The sequence below is a fragment of the Theropithecus gelada genome, chromosome 16 (assembly GCF_003255815.1).
Source record: "Theropithecus gelada isolate Dixy chromosome 16, Tgel_1.0, whole genome shotgun sequence".
NCBI classification, from domain to species: Eukaryota; Metazoa; Chordata; class Mammalia; order Primates; family Cercopithecidae; genus Theropithecus; species Theropithecus gelada.
This window is the reverse complement of record NC_037684.1, coordinates 66926448-66945805: the sequence shown is the minus strand read 5'-3', so window position 1 is coordinate 66945805 and position 19358 is coordinate 66926448. Positions and strand designations below refer to the sequence as shown.

General features: G+C 47.2%; 1 protein-coding gene across 1 annotated transcript in view; it reads left to right on the top strand.

The window, feature by feature from the left end:
* MYH3 (myosin heavy chain 3) overlaps positions 1-15902 on the top strand; it is a 29823-nt gene extending 13921 nt beyond the window's left edge. Inside the window, exons 15-41 of the mRNA XM_025362350.1 lie at positions 1078-1248; positions 1337-1643; positions 1750-1820; positions 2705-2792; positions 2875-2992; positions 3377-3500; positions 3593-3729; positions 3811-4066; positions 4261-4503; positions 4589-4765; positions 4873-5018; positions 5099-5189; positions 5622-6011; positions 6124-6250; positions 8578-8696; positions 8867-9063; positions 9407-9590; positions 10249-10414; positions 10713-10837; positions 11661-11969; positions 12415-12618; positions 12695-12820; positions 13974-14144; positions 14236-14340; positions 14507-14602; positions 14710-14847; positions 15749-15902. Coding sequence (XP_025218135.1) covers positions 1078-1248; positions 1337-1643; positions 1750-1820; positions 2705-2792; positions 2875-2992; positions 3377-3500; positions 3593-3729; positions 3811-4066; positions 4261-4503; positions 4589-4765; positions 4873-5018; positions 5099-5189; positions 5622-6011; positions 6124-6250; positions 8578-8696; positions 8867-9063; positions 9407-9590; positions 10249-10414; positions 10713-10837; positions 11661-11969; positions 12415-12618; positions 12695-12820; positions 13974-14144; positions 14236-14340; positions 14507-14602; positions 14710-14847; positions 15749-15775 — 4413 coding nt within the window. The 3' untranslated portion in view covers positions 15776-15902. The remainder of the gene's footprint in view (positions 1-1077; positions 1249-1336; positions 1644-1749; positions 1821-2704; positions 2793-2874; positions 2993-3376; positions 3501-3592; positions 3730-3810; positions 4067-4260; positions 4504-4588; positions 4766-4872; positions 5019-5098; positions 5190-5621; positions 6012-6123; positions 6251-8577; positions 8697-8866; positions 9064-9406; positions 9591-10248; positions 10415-10712; positions 10838-11660; positions 11970-12414; positions 12619-12694; positions 12821-13973; positions 14145-14235; positions 14341-14506; positions 14603-14709; positions 14848-15748) is intronic.
* Positions 15903-19358: the final 3456 nt, after the last annotated feature.

Here is a 19358-nt window from a genome sequence, read left to right as displayed (position 1 = left end):
AGTTCAAGGGATCCTCCTGCCTCAGCCTCCTGAGTAGCTGGGATTACAGGCGTGCACCACCATGCCTGGCTAATTTTTGTATTTTTAGTAGAGATGGGGTTTCACCATGTTGGTTAGGCTGGTCTCGAACTCGTGACCTCAAGTGATCCATCCGCCTCGGCCTCCCAAAGTGTTGGGATTATAGGCGTGAGCCACTGCACCCAGCTGGGTTTGTATTATTTTAAAGGAGGGGAAGATGTCTATCAAGTGGAATTTTAAAGGACATTTTGAAATGGATAAAAGAAAAAAAAATTAAATGTAATCACTGATTTAGGGACTGCCATAAAAGAGATACAGAGAGTTTGATAAGTTAATCATGCACTATTTTCTATAAATATACCACTGGTTCTGTGGTAGACATGCATAGCCACAGCCAGGCGTGGTGGCTCATGCCTGTAATCCCAGCACTTTGGGAGGCCGAGGCGGGTGTGTCACGAGGTCAAGAGATCAAGACCATTCCAGCCAACATGGTGAAACCCCGTCTCTACTAAAAATACAAAAATTGGATGGGCTTGGTGGCCCGCGCCTGTAGTCCCAGCTACTCTGGAGGCTGAGGCGGGAGGATCGTTTGAACCCAGGAGGCAGAGGTTGCAGTGAGCCGAGATGGTGCTACTGCACTCCAGCCTGGTGACAGAGCAAGACTCCGTCTCAAAAAAAAAAAAAAAAAGTGCATAGTCACTCATCAAAGTGTGTATTTAGTGTTTCCCAGGTACAGGGCATGCAGGTGAAAAAAATAAATGAGCTTGTAGTCTAGTAGAGAAGAAATAGCAGTCTATATGGCACATGGAAGAGTAACTACAAAATAAAGTACATAAGAGATGCCCAGACCTTGGGAACTCAGGAGAGGGAGAAATACCTTCTAATTGGAAGTTTACAGAAGACTCCAAGGAGGAGATGAGGCAGGCCTTGAAGACTGTGACTGTATCTGAAAGTATTAATGTGTTTGACAAGAACCTGGGGCAATGAGGAGGAATGTTGACGGTCTTTGATTTTGAAAGAAGTCTAACTTTTCACATGAACATTATATTTTGTTGTTAGTATAACAGCCTGGAGCAGCTGTGCATCAACTTCACCAACGAGAAACTGCAACAGTTTTTCAACCACCACATGTTCGTGCTGGAGCAGGAGGAGTACAAGAAGGAAGGCATCGAGTGGACGTTCATCGACTTCGGGATGGACCTGGCTGCCTGCATCGAGCTCATCGAGAAGGTATCCAGTTCCATCCCCACTTCTCATAGACTCTTCTGCTCGTTACGGCAGCTCACATTTACCCCTCTGCACTTTGCCTTCAATCCAGCCTATGGGCATCTTCTCCATCCTGGAAGAGGAGTGCATGTTCCCCAAGGCAACAGACACCTCCTTCAAGAACAAGCTGTATGACCAGCATCTTGGAAAGTCCAACAACTTCCAGAAGCCCAAGGTGGTCAAAGGCAGGGCTGAGGCCCACTTCTCATTGATCCACTATGCGGGCACCGTGGACTACAGTGTCTCAGGCTGGCTGGAGAAGAACAAGGACCCTCTGAATGAGACCGTGGTCGGGCTGTACCAGAAGTCCTCCAACAGGCTCCTGGCACACCTCTATGCCACGTTTGCCACAGCGGATGGTAACAGGAGTGCTATGTGTTCATGTGATCTCCCTCCATTTGTTCCGTAGTAACAAAAAACCTTTTAGATGCACCTATAACACGTGCCCTCCTTTATTGCTTTCAGCTGACAGTGGAAAGAAGAAAGTGGCCAAGAAGAAGGGTTCTTCCTTCCAAACTGTCTCTGCCCTTTTCAGGGTAAGAAAAATACAAGTTTATTTGCTTCTGATTGGTTTAAGTCATATCAAAACGAGCAATGTTGAGATTCTAAACTTGATTTGTTTGAGAGTAGTAGTGTTGTCTTAATCTGATTACTGTCACTTACTGAGGTGAAGTGACAGACGATGAAATATAATAAATATGGTCTAACCAATGTGGGATGACAATATCACTATTATCTTATACGAAAGATAGCTGAGTTGGCTGGTCTGAGTTTCCAGCACAAACTCTCCAATTTTCCTAAAGGACACCAGCAACAGACCTCATGCTCCCAGTGGATCCATCCCCTGAGTTGATTTCAGAAAGCATTTTGTACTTGGCGAGCTTCTGGCTCACTGGGAGACAAAAGACAATTGTATCAGTTACTAGCCTACACCTCCAGCCATAGGACCTTTAAAAGACTGAGTTAGGCCGGGCGCAGTGGCTCACGCCTGTAATCCCAGCACTTTCGGAGGCCAAGGAGGGCAGATCATGAGGTCAGGAGATCGAGACCATCCTGGCTAACACAGTGAAACCCCCATCTTCATTAAAAATACAAAAACTTAGCCGGGCGTGGTGGCATGTGCTTGTAGTCCCAGCAACTGAGGAGGCTGAGGCAGGAAAATTGCTTGAATCTGAGAGGTAGAGGTTGCAGTGCGCCAAGATCAAGCCACTGCACTCCACCAGCCTGGGCAACAGGGCGAGACTCCATCTCAAAAAAAAAAAAAAAAAAAAAAAAAAGACAGAGTTAAATCATTTCACTATCCTTTAGAATTATTTATGATAAATTTTAAACATAGATCTTATTTTCATTACGATGGATCTCTGTCTTCATAAAAACCTACAGAGGCTGGCAAATGTCTTTTTTTTTTTTCTTCTTTTAGGAAAACCTGAACAAGCTGATGTCAAATTTAAGAACTACTCACCCTCACTTTGTGCGTTGTATAATTCCCAATGAAACCAAAACTCCAGGTGAGACACCTGCTGGCTTGCTAGGTGGTGCTCAGTTTTTAAGAAATTCTATGTCAGGCTGATATCTCGCTTCTGTTCCCAGGGGCTATGGAACACAGCCTTGTCCTGCACCAGCTGCGGTGTAATGGTGTCCTGGAGGGTATCCGCATCTGCAGGAAAGGATTCCCAAACAGGATTCTCTACGGGGATTTTAAACAAAGGTCTGTAATAAACATGTTCTCTGTGCTTGGGGATGAGATGTATGAACACTGGAATTTGAGAGGGAGAAAGATTGGTATGAAAAGAGCAGTTATGGACCTCCATGCGAACTGAACAACCTACCATTTGGCCAAGTCATATATATTTGTTTCTTCCGTGGTTTTCTCTGGAATTTATCCGATATACAAAATGGCAGGAAAAGCTCCGGCCGAAGACTCAAGAGACCTAGATTCTAGACTGCTGTCGAGCAATGTGACTCCGAGCTAGTTCCTTCATCTCCTGGGACCTTGGCCTTCTGCCTATAGGAAGAGAGGCCTGAACTGCATGTTCTCCAAGGTTTGTGTCTTTGCCAACAGTCTGTGATGATTTCCGTGTCTACAATGCAGATACCGAGTGCTCAATGCCAGCGCAATCCCTGAGGGACAATTCATTGACAGCAAGAAAGCCTGTGAGAAGCTTCTGGCATCCATCGATATTGACCACACTCAGTACAAATTTGGACATACCAAGGTAATGCATCAGTCCTGACAGATGCTGGCCTGTTTGTCCTCTTGACACAGCTTCTCCAGGAAACTGACTCGTGTCACCTTCTGCCCCACAAGGTGTTCTTCAAGGCTGGCTTGCTGGGAACCCTGGAAGAGATGCGGGATGACCGCCTGGCCAAACTGATCACCCGGACACAGGCTGTGTGCAGAGGGTTCCTCATGCGTGTGGAATTCCAGAAGATGGTGCAGAGGAGGTCCAGCAGGGTCTCTGTTCAAACGTGAGCTCTTTGGGGAAGGGGAGTCTCTCTCAGAAATAAGCAATGTCTTGTTTTTAGGGAGTCCATCTTCTGTATCCAGTACAACATTCGCTCATTCATGAACGTCAAGCACTGGCCCTGGATGAAACTGTTCTTCAAGATTAAGCCCCTCCTCAAGAGTGCGGAGACCGAGAAAGAGATGGCCACCATGAAGGAAGAATTCCAGAAAACTAAGGATGAACTCGCCAAGTCGGAGGCAAAAAGGAAGGAGCTAGAGGAAAAACTGGTGACTCTGGTCCAAGAGAAGAATGACCTGCAGCTCCAAGTCCAAGCTGTATGTGTTTAGCAACCTTTTTTTTTTTTTTAAACTCTTCTAGATTTGATTATTTGTTTAGAAAAATTGGGTTATTGGTGGGGATTTTTGCTTTTTAGTTGAAATGTTTCATAAAGAACTTCATATATAGGAAAATACTGGAATGTTGCAAACCTTATATCATTAAAGGAAATTATTATTCTTTCTGTTTTAAGGAAAGTGAAAATTTGTTGGATGCCGAGGAAAGATGCGATCAGCTGATCAAAGCCAAATTCCAGCTCGAGGCCAAGATCAAAGAGGTGACGGAGAGAGCTGAGGATGAGGAAGAGATCAATGCTGAGCTGACAGCCAAGAAGAGGAAACTGGAGGATGAATGTTCAGAACTCAAGAAAGACATTGATGACCTTGAGTTGACCCTGGCCAAGGTTGAGAAGGAGAAACATGCCACAGAGAACAAGGTATTCTTTTTGTAGGTGTGTCTAGCTTGATATAGTCATTGCAAACTAAACTCTAAGCTTATAATTGCTTGTGGATTCTTCTTAGGTTAAAAACCTTACTGAGGAACTCTCCGGATTAGATGAAACAATTGCAAAGTTAACCAGGGAGAAGAAGGCCCTCCAAGAGGCCCACCAGCAGGCTTTGGATGACCTCCAAGCTGAAGAAGACAAAGTCAATTCTTTGAACAAAACCAAGAGCAAACTGGAACAGCAAGTGGAAGACGTAAGTAAATAATACTCATCAGGAGTCCTAGAACTCCAGGGTTGGAAGAGCCCTCAAGGGTCCTCTTGCAAAGCATTTGTTCCAAAAGGAAATGGTGACTTTTTCAGCTGGAAAGTTCCCTAGAACAAGAAAAGAAGCTCCGCGTAGACCTGGAAAGGAACAAAAGGAAATTAGAAGGAGACTTGAAGCTTGCCCAGGAGTCCATATTAGATCTGGAGAATGACAAGCAACAGCTGGACGAAAGGCTCAAGAAGTATGCCCCTCAACCACTGGCTTCCATTTTGCAAGTTACTGTGTATTTTATCTTCATGCATTCTCCATTTCTCTTCACAGGAAAGATTTTGAATATTGTCAACTTCAAAGCAAAGTGGAAGATGAGCAGACACTGGGCCTCCAGTTTCAGAAGAAAATCAAAGAGTTGCAGGTAGGAGCCCTCTGCATTTCTCTCTTCCATGTGAGGCCACTTACAGTGAGCTGGGTGCTGTCTGCTATAAGTCATTAGGAGCAAGTGGGCAAGACTGTGGGGCCACCTGCCTCATGGTTCCCTTTCTGCTAGGCTGGCCTGGCCATGATGAACCGTTTCCCATAACATCTGACAAAATCCATAATTAAAGTATTTAAGTTAACAACTAAAAGTTAACATTTAGTTGAGTGGAAAATGTTCAGGTTTGGTCACTGCAGGAGTAATTACCACGTTCAGGTAGAAAAAATTCATGTGAAAGGAAATTTGCAATATTCATTGGGGGGGAGTCTAAGACTCAGTTTGTCTAATGGGAAGGGAAACCAGCCTGTTTTTGACAATCAGAGTCCCCGTGGGGAACCGACTGCCCACAGGGTGAACTGCTGCCCTCTACAGGCTCGAATTGAGGAGCTGGAAGAGGAGATAGAGGCAGAGAGGGCGACCCGCGCGAAGACAGAGAAACAGCGCAGTGACTATGCCCGCGAGCTGGAGGAGCTGAGCGAGCGGCTGGAGGAGGCGGGAGGCGTCACCTCCACGCAGATAGAGCTCAATAAGAAGCGGGAGGCAGAGTTCCTGAAGCTGCGCAGGGACCTGGAGGAGGCCACCCTGCAGCACGAAGCCATGGTGGCCACGCTGAGGAAGAAGCATGCGGACAGTGTGGCAGAGCTTGGGGAGCAGATTGACAACCTGCAGCGGGTCAAGCAGAAGCTGGAGAAGGAGAAGAGCGAGTTCAAGCTGGAGATTGATGACCTCTCCAGCAGCATGGAGAGTGTGTCGAAATCTAAGGTGCTGTGGGGGGTGGGGGTGGGGCGGCTCAAGGCTTTCCATCAGAGAGACTCCGTGGTCATTCAAAGCTGACTTTGCCAACTGACTTTGCTCCCCTTTCTGAATCCTTCAGGCAAATCTGGAAAAAATCTGCCGAATGCTGGAGGATCAGTTAAGTGAGGCCAGGGGCAAGAATGAGGAAATTCAGAGGAGCCTGAGTGAGCTGACCACACAGAAGTCTCGTTTGCAGACCGAGGCTGGTGAGCAGAAAACCGGTGGGGCCCAAACCTCCTGGCACCCAATGGGCGCAGCTGGCCAAAACCAAGGGCAGGGTGTGTTAGGGGGAGAATCTCTAGGGAAGCATCTTTTCAGGAGAGAAGAACTTGAAAATAACTCACAGAAAGAGCCATTTGAAATAGCCTGAAGGGAGAGAACACGAAGAGTTCAGTAAGAACAAGAGAGAAAGAGGAGTAGACCAGAAAGAGAAGGGGCTCAAAATATCATCTCATTCAAACTCTTTCAAAATTAATATAAACTTGCATCAAACAGACTCTGATGAGCAGAAATGAGACTAGAAATTAAGAGCCAGGGCCTGCTACTTCTTTCTGCACATTAACTCCGATATTCATTGTCTGCATCCAAGTTTTTGAGAATAAAGAGAGAAACATGGCCACTGTTTAAAGGTCCTGGTGTATAATAAAAATATAAGGGAGGCCAGGTGTGGTGGCTCACGCCTGTCAACCCAGCACTTTGGGAGGCTGAGGCGGGCGGATCACCAGAGGTCAGGAGTTCGAGACCAGCCTGGCCGACATGGTTAAACCCCATCTCTAGGCCGGGCGCGGTGGCTCAAGCCTGTAATCCCAGCACTTTGGGAGGCCGAGGCGGGTGGATCACGAGGTCAGGAGATCGAGACCATCCTGGCTAACATGGTGAAACCCCGTCTCTACTAAAAATACAAAAAACTAGCCGGGCGTGGTGGCGGGCGCCTGTAGTCCCAGCTACTCGGAGGCTGAGGCGGGAGAATGGCGTGAACCCGGGAGGTGGAGCTTGCAGTGAGCCGAGATCGCGCCACTGCACTCCAGCCTGGGTGACAGAGCGAGACTCCGTCTCAAAAAAAAAAAAAAAAAAAAAAAAACCCATCTCTACTAAAAATACAAAAATTGCCAGATGCAGTGGCTCACACCTGTAATCCCAGCACTTTGGGAGGCCGAGGCAGGCGGATCAAGAGGCCAGGAGATGGAGACCATCCTGACTAACACGGTGAAACCCCGTCTCTACTAAAGATACAAAAAATTAGCCGGGCGTGGTGGCGGGTGCCTGTAGTCCCAGCTACTTGGAAGGCTGAGGCAGGAGAATGGCATGAACCCAGGAGGCGGAGCTTGCAGTGAGCCGAGATTGCATCACTGCACTCCAGCCTGGGCGACAGAGCGAGACTCCGTCTCAAAAAAAAAAAAAAAAAGAGAAAAGAAAAATACAAAAATTAGCAAGGCGTGGTGGCGGGCGCCTATAATCCCAGCTACTTGGGAGGCTGAGGCAGGAGAATCGCTTGAACCTAGGAGGCGGAGGTTGCAGTGAGCCAAGACTGTACCATTACACTCCTGCCTGGGCAACAAGAGTGAAACTCCATCTCAAAAAAAAAAAAGTAAGGGAAGTTTGTTTGGGGTTTTTGCCTAGAAAATGTGGCTCCACCCAGCCCTGGTGCATCCTCACAGGTGACTCCATCCTTGGCTGGCAGTCACAGCCAAGACAATGAAGAAAAGAAGTTTGGTAGCCCTTTTTTTTTTTTTTTTTTTTGGGGACAGAGTCTCACTCTGTCACCCAGGCTGGAGTGCAATGGCATGGTCTCAGCTCACTGCAAACTCGGCCTCCCAGGTTCAAGCGACTCTCCTGCCTCAGCCTCCTGAGTAGCTGGGACTACAGACACATGCCACCACACACGGCTAATTTTTATATTTTTAGTAGAGATGGGGTTTCACTGTGTTGGCCAGGCTGGTCTCGAACTCCTGACCTCGTGATCCACCTGCCTCGGCCTCCCAAAGTGCTGGGATTACAGGCGTGAGCCACCGCACCCGGCCTATGGTAGCCACTTTTACAGTCATGTTGGAGGATTCACCTCTGAAATCATAAAGCCCCATTCCATGTTTTTCTCTTACCGCTTTATAAGCATATAAACTTGAACTTACCCTATTCACCCAAGAGTCTAACCATAGATATAAAGCTCTAAGTATTTCTCTATATATTTATTGATAACAAATCAACAAACAGCTGGAAACACCTGCCACTGGGAAAGTCTGATGTGAGTTATTAGGTGCTCCTGGTAATATTTACATTTACAGTTCTTCTCAATGGATTTTTTTTTTTTTTTTTGACAGAACGTCAGTCCCACCTTCCAGTAGTTTACAACAATATCTTATCAGTTCTGCTGTCAGTTTCCTTTTCATGAACGATATACCTTCTCCCTCAAGAAGAAACTATACCTTATCCTTTTCTCTCTCCCCAGATCTTAGCACAGTACCTTACACGTAATAGAAACTTGATGAGTGAATGAGTGAATGAATGAAATGAAAGTGTTTCCTTCTGGACACAGGTGAGCTGAGTCGTCAGCTGGAAGAAAAGGAAAGCATAGTATCCCAACTTTCCAGGAGCAAGCAAGCATTCACCCAGCAAATAGAAGAGCTCAAGAGGCAGCTGGAGGAAGAGAACAAGGTACATCATTGAAGGGAGGCTTCTTTGCTCAGATTTTTAAATATCACCTGCGGGAGGAAAAATAATAGGCAACTTCATTCAGTAGGTGGTGACAGAAGGGACACACTTGGATTGCATCATGCACTTGGCACTGAATATATCAGGTGCTCTTCTCTTTTTAACTTCTGCAGGCCAAGAATGCCCTGGCGCACGCCCTGCAGTCCTCCCGCCACGACTGCGACCTGCTGCGGGAACAGTATGAGGAGGAGCAGGAAGGCAAAGCCGAGCTGCAGAGGGCGCTGTCCAAGGCCAACAGTGAGGTTGCTCAGTGGAGGACCAAATACGAGACGGATGCCATCCAGCGCACAGAGGAGCTGGAGGAGGCCAAGTGCGTAGCTCTGTTTGCTTTTAGAAGAACTGCTTGGGAATGAATTCGATGAATTTATTTTTATTACTAGACGTTTCCCCATCTCATGTGTCTTTAAATGCGGTGCTGGGCCATTAGAGGGACCTGGCGTTAGCACGTTTTATTAAAACAAACAACTTTGATCTTGGTTAGACACAAGGCAAGTTATTAATCCCGGATTTTAAGTAGACAGGAAATTCTCCTGGGCGTATAGAAACACATGCGTGTCTGAATCACATAGATTAGTGATTCCAACGTGATGAATAGTGATGTTCAAGTGGATGGAAACTTAAATATCAGTTGCTTCTCTTTCATATTCTTTAAGGAAAAAACTTGCTCAGCGCCTTCAAGATTCTGAGGAACAGGTTGAGGCAGTGAATGCTAAATGTGCTTCACTGGAGAAGACCAAGCAGAGGCTGCAAGGAGAGGTGGAGGATCTGATGGTTGATGTTGAAAGAGCCAATTCTCTGGCCGCCGCTCTGGATAAGAAGCAGAGGAACTTTGACAAGGTGTGGGGTCCGCTCTGTGCTGGGTGAATGCCATGATGCAGGGGATTTCTAGCAGCCATGGAAGGAGGACAATGCATCCCAGACCTGACTCTGCCCTCACCAGCAGTGTGGCCTTGGGCAAGTCCTTGAACTTCCCCGGTCTGTAATTTCCTCATCTGCAAAACAGAATGGGAATGGGCTGGGGGTAGAGGTCCCTTTCAAATGTTGTCCATGGAAACAAACCAGTTTCTACAATGTCCGTGCAGCCCTAAGCATTTTTCCTTTCTGTACTGCTGGTCTGTCTAAGCTGAGGTCCCATTGGGAGGCTTTCTGGAAGCCCTTCTTTCAAGATGGCAGATAAAGCTGATTGAAACCAATGCTTTAATGAAATATTCCGAAGTACGGGGCCATTTTTGTGTTAGGAAAAGGGCAATTATGCCCAGCTAACTCCTTCTCGAAGGGTCTATTTGCTTTTCCAAGATGGCAGTTGTTCCCGACTCATTACCTTGAGTACATTTATGGAACAAAATCTTGATTAGCCCAATAATCAATAACAAGGAGCCAGGTAAGTGATGCCAAGGGTAGCTGTAACTCTGCATTTAATTTAGTTATTTAGTGTTTAGTTAGAAACCTAGAGGAGAGGTCAGAAATGGAGAGACCTTCTGTCCCGGTGTTCCAGGTGTTGGCAGAATGGAAGACAAAGTGTGAGGAGAGCCAAGCAGAGCTGGAGGCATCCCTGAAGGAGTCCCGCTCCTTGAGCACTGAGCTCTTCAAACTGAAAAATGCCTACGAGGAAGCCTTAGATCAACTTGAAACTGTGAAACGGGAAAATAAGAATTTAGAGCGTAAGTCACTCGAAATCCTCTGAAACTTCCTCCTTTCATGCTGTATTGCTCAAGAGCATGCTGGCGTGTGCGGCTTCATCATTCAGTTTCCTACATACATGTGTGTTAATGCACACACAGAAAGTGTTCACCATCTGACGGGTTACTTTTAGCCTCTCTCTATATGATATCTTATCTCTGGGAAACAGGAAAGCTTAGGATTATAATAAACCAGGTAAAAAGCACCGAGTCAATGCTTTGCATGTCTGGAAACACATGCAGAAGCGCTCATATGCAATTGAAACTTACTTCTTTACAGAGGAGATAGCGGATCTCACAGAACAAATTGCTGAAAATGGTAAAACCATCCATGAACTGGAGAAATCAAGAAAGCAGATTGAGCTGGAAAAGGCTGATATCCAGCTGGCTCTCGAGGAAGCAGAGGTGAGCGCTGGGAGGCAGGCGCAGGTGCAGACGCAGTCATGGTGAGCGGCGGCCGGGGAGTCTAGCTACTCCACACTGTGTGTTCATTTTAGCCTTTGTCAAATCACAGTCCTAATGCCTGCTCCTTTCCTGTCATACAGCAAAACTGTGAGGCTGAATGAGAATTTTCTTAAATTTATTGGAGAAGACTGTCATATTAAAATAGGCCTAAAGACGAGATTTTACAAAATATTAGATGAATTAAAAATATCTACAAAGGGCTTTACGCTCCTAAGAAATATGATTTAAACATTATTATTGGTTGATAGTATAATCAAAACCAAGAAACAATGAAACATGGTTTTATTTCTGCACTGAAGATAAATTTGGGACTTTTTTTTTTTTTTTTTTTTTTTGAGATGGAGTTTCGCTCTTGTTGCCCCGGCTGGAGTGCAATGGTGCTATCTCGGCTCACTGCAACCTCCGCCTCCCAGGTTCAAGTGATTCTCCTGCCTCAGTCTCCTAAGTAGCTGGGATTACAGGCAGGCACCACCATGCCCAGCTAATTTTTGTATTTTTAATAGAGACAGGGTTTCACTATGTTGGTCAGGCTGGTCTCGAACTCCTGACCTCACGTGATCCGCCCGCCGTGGCCTGCCAAAGTGCTGGGATTACAGGCATGAGCCACCACGCCCGGCTAAATTTGGGACGTTTAAAAAGTGAGTTGTGAATATTGTAGGATTAGATTTAGGGCTATTCCCCTGAAGCTTTGTTACCTTGCAGGGTAGTGGAGCTGGCTTCATACCATCATGGACAGTACTTGATTTGTTTTTGTTTCTTAAAGGCTGCTCTTGAGCATGAAGAAGCCAAGATCCTCCGAATCCAGCTTGAATTGACACAAGTGAAATCAGAAATTGATAGAAAGATCGCCGAGAAGGATGAAGAGATCGAGCAGCTGAAGAGAAACTACCAGAGAACAGTGGAAACCATGCAGAGCGCCCTGGACGCCGAGGTGCGGAGCAGGAATGAAGCCATCCGGCTCAAGAAGAAGATGGAGGGGGACCTGAATGAAATTGAGATCCAGCTGAGCCACGCCAACCGCCAGGCAGCAGAGACCCTCAAACACCTCAGGAGTGTCCAGGGACAGCTGAAGGTTTGAGAGAACCCCTCGGGGAAAAGCCTCTCCCGTCCTCACATACTCAGAAATGTAGGCTGGGCACAGTGGTGCAAGCCTGTAGTCCCAGCATTCTGGGAGACTGAGGCAAGAGGCTCACTTGGGCTCAGGAGTTCGAGACCAGCCTGGGCAATATAGCAAAACCTCATCTCTACAAAAAATTTAAAAATTAGCTAGGCATGGTGGCACAGCCTATGATCTCAGCTACTTGGGAGGCTGAGATGGGAGGATTGCTTGAGCCCAGGAGGCAGAGGTTACAGTAAGTTGAGTTCACACCACTGCACACCAGCTTGGGTGACAGAACAAGACCCTGTCTCAAAACACAAACGAAAACAACAACAGCAACGACAACTTAGAGATGTAGATGAGGCTCGTGGTCCTAATGCCTCAACTTCAAATAGAATGTTCGTTTTTCTCTGGCTAGGATACGCAGCTCCACCTGGATGATGCCCTCCGGGGCCAGGAAGACCTGAAGGAGCAGCTGGCGATCGTAGAGCGCAGAGCCAACCTGCTGCAGGCCGAGGTGGAGGAGCTGCGGGCCACCCTGGAGCAGACGGAGAGGGCCCGGAAACTGGCGGAACAGGAGCTCCTGGACTCCAACGAGAGGGTGCAGCTGCTGCACACCCAGGTGAGGGGAGGGAGAGGAAGAGAGGCGAGGTTCCAGCCTCAGACGCACCTGGGTAACAGTCCTCCTCTTGCCCTAGAACACCAGCCTCATCCACACCAAGAAGAAGCTGGAGACAGACCTCATGCAGCTCCAGAGTGAGGTAGAAGATGCCAGCAGGGATGCAAGGAACGCTGAGGAGAAGGCCAAGAAGGCCATCACGGACGTAAGGCATCTCCTTCCCGTTGCCCTCGGGCTGCCAGGATTGCATTGCATTAAAGCCCTCTCATAGTTAGACAGGTGCGGTCTCCTCCAGACACACCTGGTGCACATTCTGCTCCCCAATCGCTCCCATCTCCGCTCAAACTCTCCTGTTCCCTCCTGCACTTTAGAAGAAGGGCATAAGAAAAAAAGGCAGAAAGGGATTATATCCTAGTAGGTCTGCCTGTGGAGAGGTGTGCACATCTTTCCTTCAACATCTGACTTATTCCAAATATGAAAACAAGAACCTGAGGTGTCAATATCCCACACATTTCTCCCTTCCTGGGTCTCCGGGGCTTTCTCCCGGCGGCCCACAGCGCTCATGGCGCCACCTGCTGCCCGGCGGGAGAACTTTACCTTGAAACCATTTTGCTGTTCTGTACAGCCTTCATTCTCCAGAGGCCTTCCCTTAATCTCACTATTCCCAAAACTGTGAGGCTGGGTATCAGATCAGACTAAGTCTCAAGCTCCTTTGAAAATATATATTGGTGATAATGAAAAAAAAAAATTTCCCTGGGACAGGGGAGGGTTTCAAAGGAGGCCAGCTTAAGAAAGGGAAGAAACTGTTTCCCAGCCTGTCCCTGAAGTTCTCATTGCCTCATTGCTTAGGTTATTTTATCTACTGGGTGTAGCTCTGGCCCTCTTCCAGGGTGGCAGAGTGTGCTTCATCACAGTCTCACCTATTGTCCTTTTTCTTTCTTTCTTCCCCCACCCGCCACCCACCACCGAGACGGAGTTTCACTCTTATTGACCAGGCTGGAGTGCAATGGCGAGATCTCGGCTCACTGCAACCTCCTTTTCCTGGGTTCAAGCAACTCTCCTGCCTTAGCCTCCTGAGTAACTGGGATTACAGGCACCCACCACCATGCCTAGCTAATTTTTTGTATTTTTAGTAGAGATGGGGTTTCACCATGTTGAGCAGGCTGGTCTTGAACTCCTGACCTCAGGTGATCCACCCGCCTCAGCCTCCCAAAGTGCTGGGATTACAGGCATGAGTCACCACGCCTGGTCTGTCCTTTTTCTTTAGCACGGTCTCTGGTCCTCTGAGGTCCAGGTTTTGACAGTTCCAAGGCACTGGAGCTTCCTCTGCATCCTAGCGAGTCCCATGTGCTTTTCAGGCTGCCATGATGGCTGAGGAACTAAAGAAGGAACAGGACACCAGCGCCCACCTTGAGCGGATGAAGAAGAACCTGGAACAGACGGTGAAGGACCTGCAGCACCGTCTAGATGAGGCTGAGCAGCTGGCCCTGAAAGGCGGGAAGAAGCAGATCCAGAAACTGGAGACCAGGGTGTGTGCAGGAGGAACCCCGCCCGCACCAAGCTTTTTAACCTCCCGATCATGCTCCAGCCCCTGACTAATATCCCCACCCTCTCCCCCAGATCCGAGAGCTGGAGTTTGAGCTTGAGGGGGAGCAGAAGAAGAACACAGAGTCTGTTAAGGGCCTGAGGAAGTATGAGCGGAGGGTCAAGGAGCTGACGTACCAGGTAAGTGGAAAGTAAATGTCATGATCGTGTCCTCTATGATGTGCAAATGCCACTCCGGATTCTCCACCAAACTACGGGAAGAAACGCTTTAGCGCAGAAAGCTGCCCATGCCATGTGCAAATCTGCTGCCTCTTCTCCAGTGACATTCCCATTTTCTCATTCTTAGAGTGAAGAGGACAGGAAGAATGTGCTGAGATTGCAGGATCTGGTGGATAAACTACAAGTGAAAGTCAAGTCCTATAAGAGGCAGGCAGAGGAGGCTGTAAGTGAGATAGGTGCTGACTGCTGCACGCAGACTGGGCTGTTTCCCATGGTGAGTTCTGAGAGAGGTGCATGCTGATCTAACCTGCCTTGGCTCTTTGGTTTTAGGATGAACAAGCCAATGCTCATCTCACCAAATTCCGAAAGGCTCAGCATGAGCTGGAGGAGGCCGAGGAACGTGCGGATATCGCAGAATCTCAAGTCAACAAGCTCCGCGCTAAGACTCGAGACTTCACCTCCAGCAGAGTGAGTCGCTAACCTGGGAGGAGCCCCCCAGGGACTGTAGAAGCTTCTGAGCTGGAAGGAACCTCAGAGAACCCTTTACTTTAGAGGTGGGGAGTCTCAAGCTCAGGAAGGGAAAGTGCTTAAAGTCACTTAGCTGACTGGACCCTTGCTAGAATCCAGGTCTGTGAGTCACAGTAAAAACCGCCATCCTGCACATGTACACCATGGAGCCATAAAAAAGAATGAGATAATGTCCTTTGCAGGGACATGGATCAAGCTGGAAGCCATCATTCTCAGCAAACTATCATAAGGACAGAAAAACAAACACCACATGTTCTCACTCATAACTGGCAGCTGAACAATGAGAACACATGGACATAGGGAGGGGAACATCACACACGGGGGCCTGTCGGGGGTGGGAGCAGCAAGAGGAGGGAGAGCATTAGGACAAATGCCTAATGCATGCAGGGCTTAAAACCTAGATGACGGGTTGACAGGTGCAGCAAACCACCATGGCACATGTATACCTATGTAACAAACCTGCACGTTCTGCACATGTATCCCAACAAAACAAACTGCCATCCTGAAAAGGAGTGAGCGGGTCCCACTGAGCTCTCTCACGCGCCCCCTGCTGGTAATAAAAGGCTGCTGCAGGAGGCTCCTCCAGAGTCCGCTGAACACACAGCATCAGACATGTAGGTCACTGGCTGTCCAGCGTTCGGGGCTTGCTCTTTCGGAGGGCCAGTTTCTCAGGCTATGGGGTGACTTCATGTGTGCAATCGTGCATTTTCCCAAGGTCCAAAAAATATCCTGTGTCCCATTGAAGTAGGCAAGCAATTCTCTGATGCCAGCCGGCGAAGTGGTGGGGTGGGAATGTGTCTCTGCCACCCGACTTAACTCCAGGTGCCTACTTTCTTCCCAGATGGTGGTCCACGAGAGTGAAGAGTGAGCCAGCCGTTCCGGGGCAGGACAGAAGATATGCAAAATGTATATTTTCTTGGTTCCTGACCATTGATACTTAATGTCCATGTGACTCCTTTTCACATGCAATAAACTTTGCTTTATTTCAATCTGGGGCTGTTTCACCATATTTGTTTTCCTCTTTCCCATGCAGAAATGGTTCCTAGTTTGATGGTTTGTATGGTCAGAGGTGAAATCCTTGTAAACAGACGGCTCGGTAAATTCAACCGGTGTGTGCATGTGCGGAGGGAGAGATGGCTTTTGGCTTAAATCAAAAAGGAAAAAAAAAAGCCTTCTGGATTAACCTTTGCTTTGGTGGGGAGTGGGAGGCACAGCTTTTCAAAAAAGTCATCTCTTAATATGACATGAAGGGAACACAAAGGTAGGCTCATGAAAAGCCCTTGTCTCGAGTTGAATAGGGTTATAAAGCAAAGGCCCACATTCCCCTTTTTTACATTCTACTGGGGAAATACATCTGAAATCTAGTAAATATTTGTTGTTCATGCAAGTACCGTGCTATCAGGAATACACAAATGAATAAAAAAGAGGTTGGTCCCTTCAACGTCTCAGTCTAAATCTACTACTGTTATCTTAGCTCAGTGTGCACTATTTCAAAGCTGCACAACAGAAAATCCCACCCCTTACCCAAGATAATCTTGTCCTTACCTTAAGAGGGAAGGAAGGCAGGAAGTCAAATAACCATCTGGTTGACTTGCTACTAGAAAGAGCATCTTCTAGCCTGGGATCCTTTGTTTATTGTCATCATTAAATTTACTAGCAATAGTTGCCAAGTTCCCTTCTTTGTCTGATTCCAGAAGATTAGGGGACCTAGTTTGACTCAGATGAGAATGAAAGGCCAAGGGGTGCTCTCTCCAGATGTGGGGGAACTCAACAAATCATTTAGCTTTTTCAATAAATAAACTGCAAAGAAAAAAATATAAAACAAACAGAAGGGGGACCTGTAGATTAAAAGACACTTAGTGGACCTATCCACCAATTGCACTGTGTGGACCTTGTTAGGATACTGCTTTGTACAAACACGCTGTTAAAAAATACACACACACACACACACACACACACACACACATACACAGTCCAACTGGTAAATTTGAAAATTGACTGGATATTGTTGGTGATATGAGATTATTGTTCATTTTAAGGTATAATGTGATATTGTGATTATGCTTTCTAAGATAGTCCTTATATTTTAAAAATACGTGGTAAAGGTCAGACGTGGTGGCTCACGCCTATAATCCCAGCACTTTGGGAGGCTGAGGTGGGCGGATCACAAGGTCAAGAGATCGAGACCATCCTGGCCAACATGGTGAAATCCCGTCTCTACCAAAAATACAAAAATTAGGTGTGGTGGTGCTCACCTGTAGTCTCTGCTACTTGGGAGGCTGAGGCAGGAGAATCGCTTGAACCTGGGAGGCGGAGGTTGCAGTGAACTGAGATCACGCCACTGCACTCCAGCCTGGTGACAGAGTGAGACTCTGTCAAAAAAACAAAAAAAGTGGTAAAATACATACACACCAGAAAGGAAGAGTAAGCGAGAGATCTTTGAAGTAAACTTATTTTACAGAATTTAAGCCTTAAAGAATTAATAAAAGAGGCCCCTGCTGCATTTTATGCAGAACTGGGGTGCCTCTGAACTTGAAAATATCTGGGATCGTGGGACCCCTTGTGTCCACTTATTGGCAAAGTGTGACATTTCCCACAAAGGAGAAGGTGTGGAGTTTGGTGCTGGAAGCGACGTATGACGATCTCTACTAGGCTCTGATTTTGTGAAGGATATAAATGAAAAGATTCCTTTTCTAAGAGTGAATATTATGACCAAAGTCACCAGTGGTCATTTATTCCATCAAAAAAGGATGCCCACGAGTATAGAAAATGTAAGCTGTGTTACTGAGAAAAATGAAAGCACCAATTCCATTCCAAATCAGGAACCAATGTGCCGCACGAGCCGGGGAGGGGTCTCCTCCGACCATGGAGAGGAGGAGGATGAGATCAGCCACTATTTACTGACTGAACTCTATCCGTGTGCACTTGGCATGCACTCCCTCGTGCCCTCAGCACGCAGACTCAGCCATGAGGAGATGGACCTTACCAACCCTGCGTTACAGATGAAGACACGAACCACTGAGTGATTTGAGGTCAAAATGGCAGAGCTGGGATTCTCTCTGGATCCTAAGACTCCTTTACCCTACAAGGTACTAACCTTCTATCAGGGCAGCTGGCCACATAGACAGGTGAAATCCCTCAAAGAGCTGGAGCACGGGGTACAGCTGTGTTGAAACTGGGCTGATAGAACCCAAAGCGTACTTCATGTTTTGTTTTCGATGATGGACTGTTTCTGTTAGCGTCCGCCAGGTGTTTCTCTATAACCCTCCTCTTGTCCACCACCTCAGCCCACCCCATCCTCAGGGAGACTCTCTTAGGACAGGACCTTCGGCCATTCAGTAGGAACTTAGGTGACTTTAGCTCATTGCAACATCCACCGGCTCTTTCGTACATGGGCTCCAGGGCAGGGTGGCAAAAGAACGAAGGGCGCCTTGAATCTCACTTTTTTTGGGTGAGCCTCTCCAAATTAAGGGCCATTTCTTATCACATTTTTTATTTTCATTGAGAAGGAGTCTCGCTCTGTCACCCAGGCTTGAGCGCAGTGGCGCGATCTCGGCTCGCTGCAACTTCCGCCGCCCGGTTTCAAGCAATTCTTGTGCTTCAGCCTCCAGGGTAGCAGGGACCACAGGCACACGCCACCATGTCTGGCTAATTTTTTTGTATTTTTAGTAGAGACGGGATTTTGCCATGTTGGCCAGAATGGTCTCGAACTTCTGACCTCAGGTGATCCACCCGCCTCAGCCTCCCAAGGTGCTGGGATTACAGGTATGAGCCACCGCACCCAGCCATTAAGGGCCATTTCTAATTACTTTTCCCTTTCATAAACAGCTTGCTTTTTCTCTTTTATTCTTTCTTTCTGGTGTTGGGGTATGGAATATATTAACCTTCTCCCTGTAATCCTCATGCTATCTGGAAACCTCTGGCTTTCTGAATTTTTTATTGAGTCTTAAATCTCTTAGCAGTGGCTTTGTATTTTTTTATTACTTTTATAATTTTTTAATTACACAAGAAATACACGGCCAAGCACAAGATTTAAAAAAAAAAAATCTGTCAACTATAAAAGGACCGCCAGCAAGGAGGGTAGACTCTTTCTTTATTTGGAACAGCTCAGGTCTTGATTTATGGTTGGCAGATGGCCCCCTTCTTAAGGACATGTGAGGGACACAGTTTCTAATAGCAGTAACATGTCCTTACGGGGGAAAACTAGTTGCAGTTTGCAGCCCGCCACCAGCTGGTGAGGGCGGCCTTTCATTTCTCCACGCCTGGATCACCCGACAGCTGAGAGCTTTAATAAAACAAGTGTGCCTAGGAATGTGGGGTGAGCGAGCCACTCAGAACACAGATGTCTTTTTACACCCCTATCAATAATCCCAGTGCTAAAAACAACAGCGGCTGGGAGGTTCTGAGGCTGCTTGCTGGATCTGAGCGGCGATCCGGTTACCCTCAGCCAT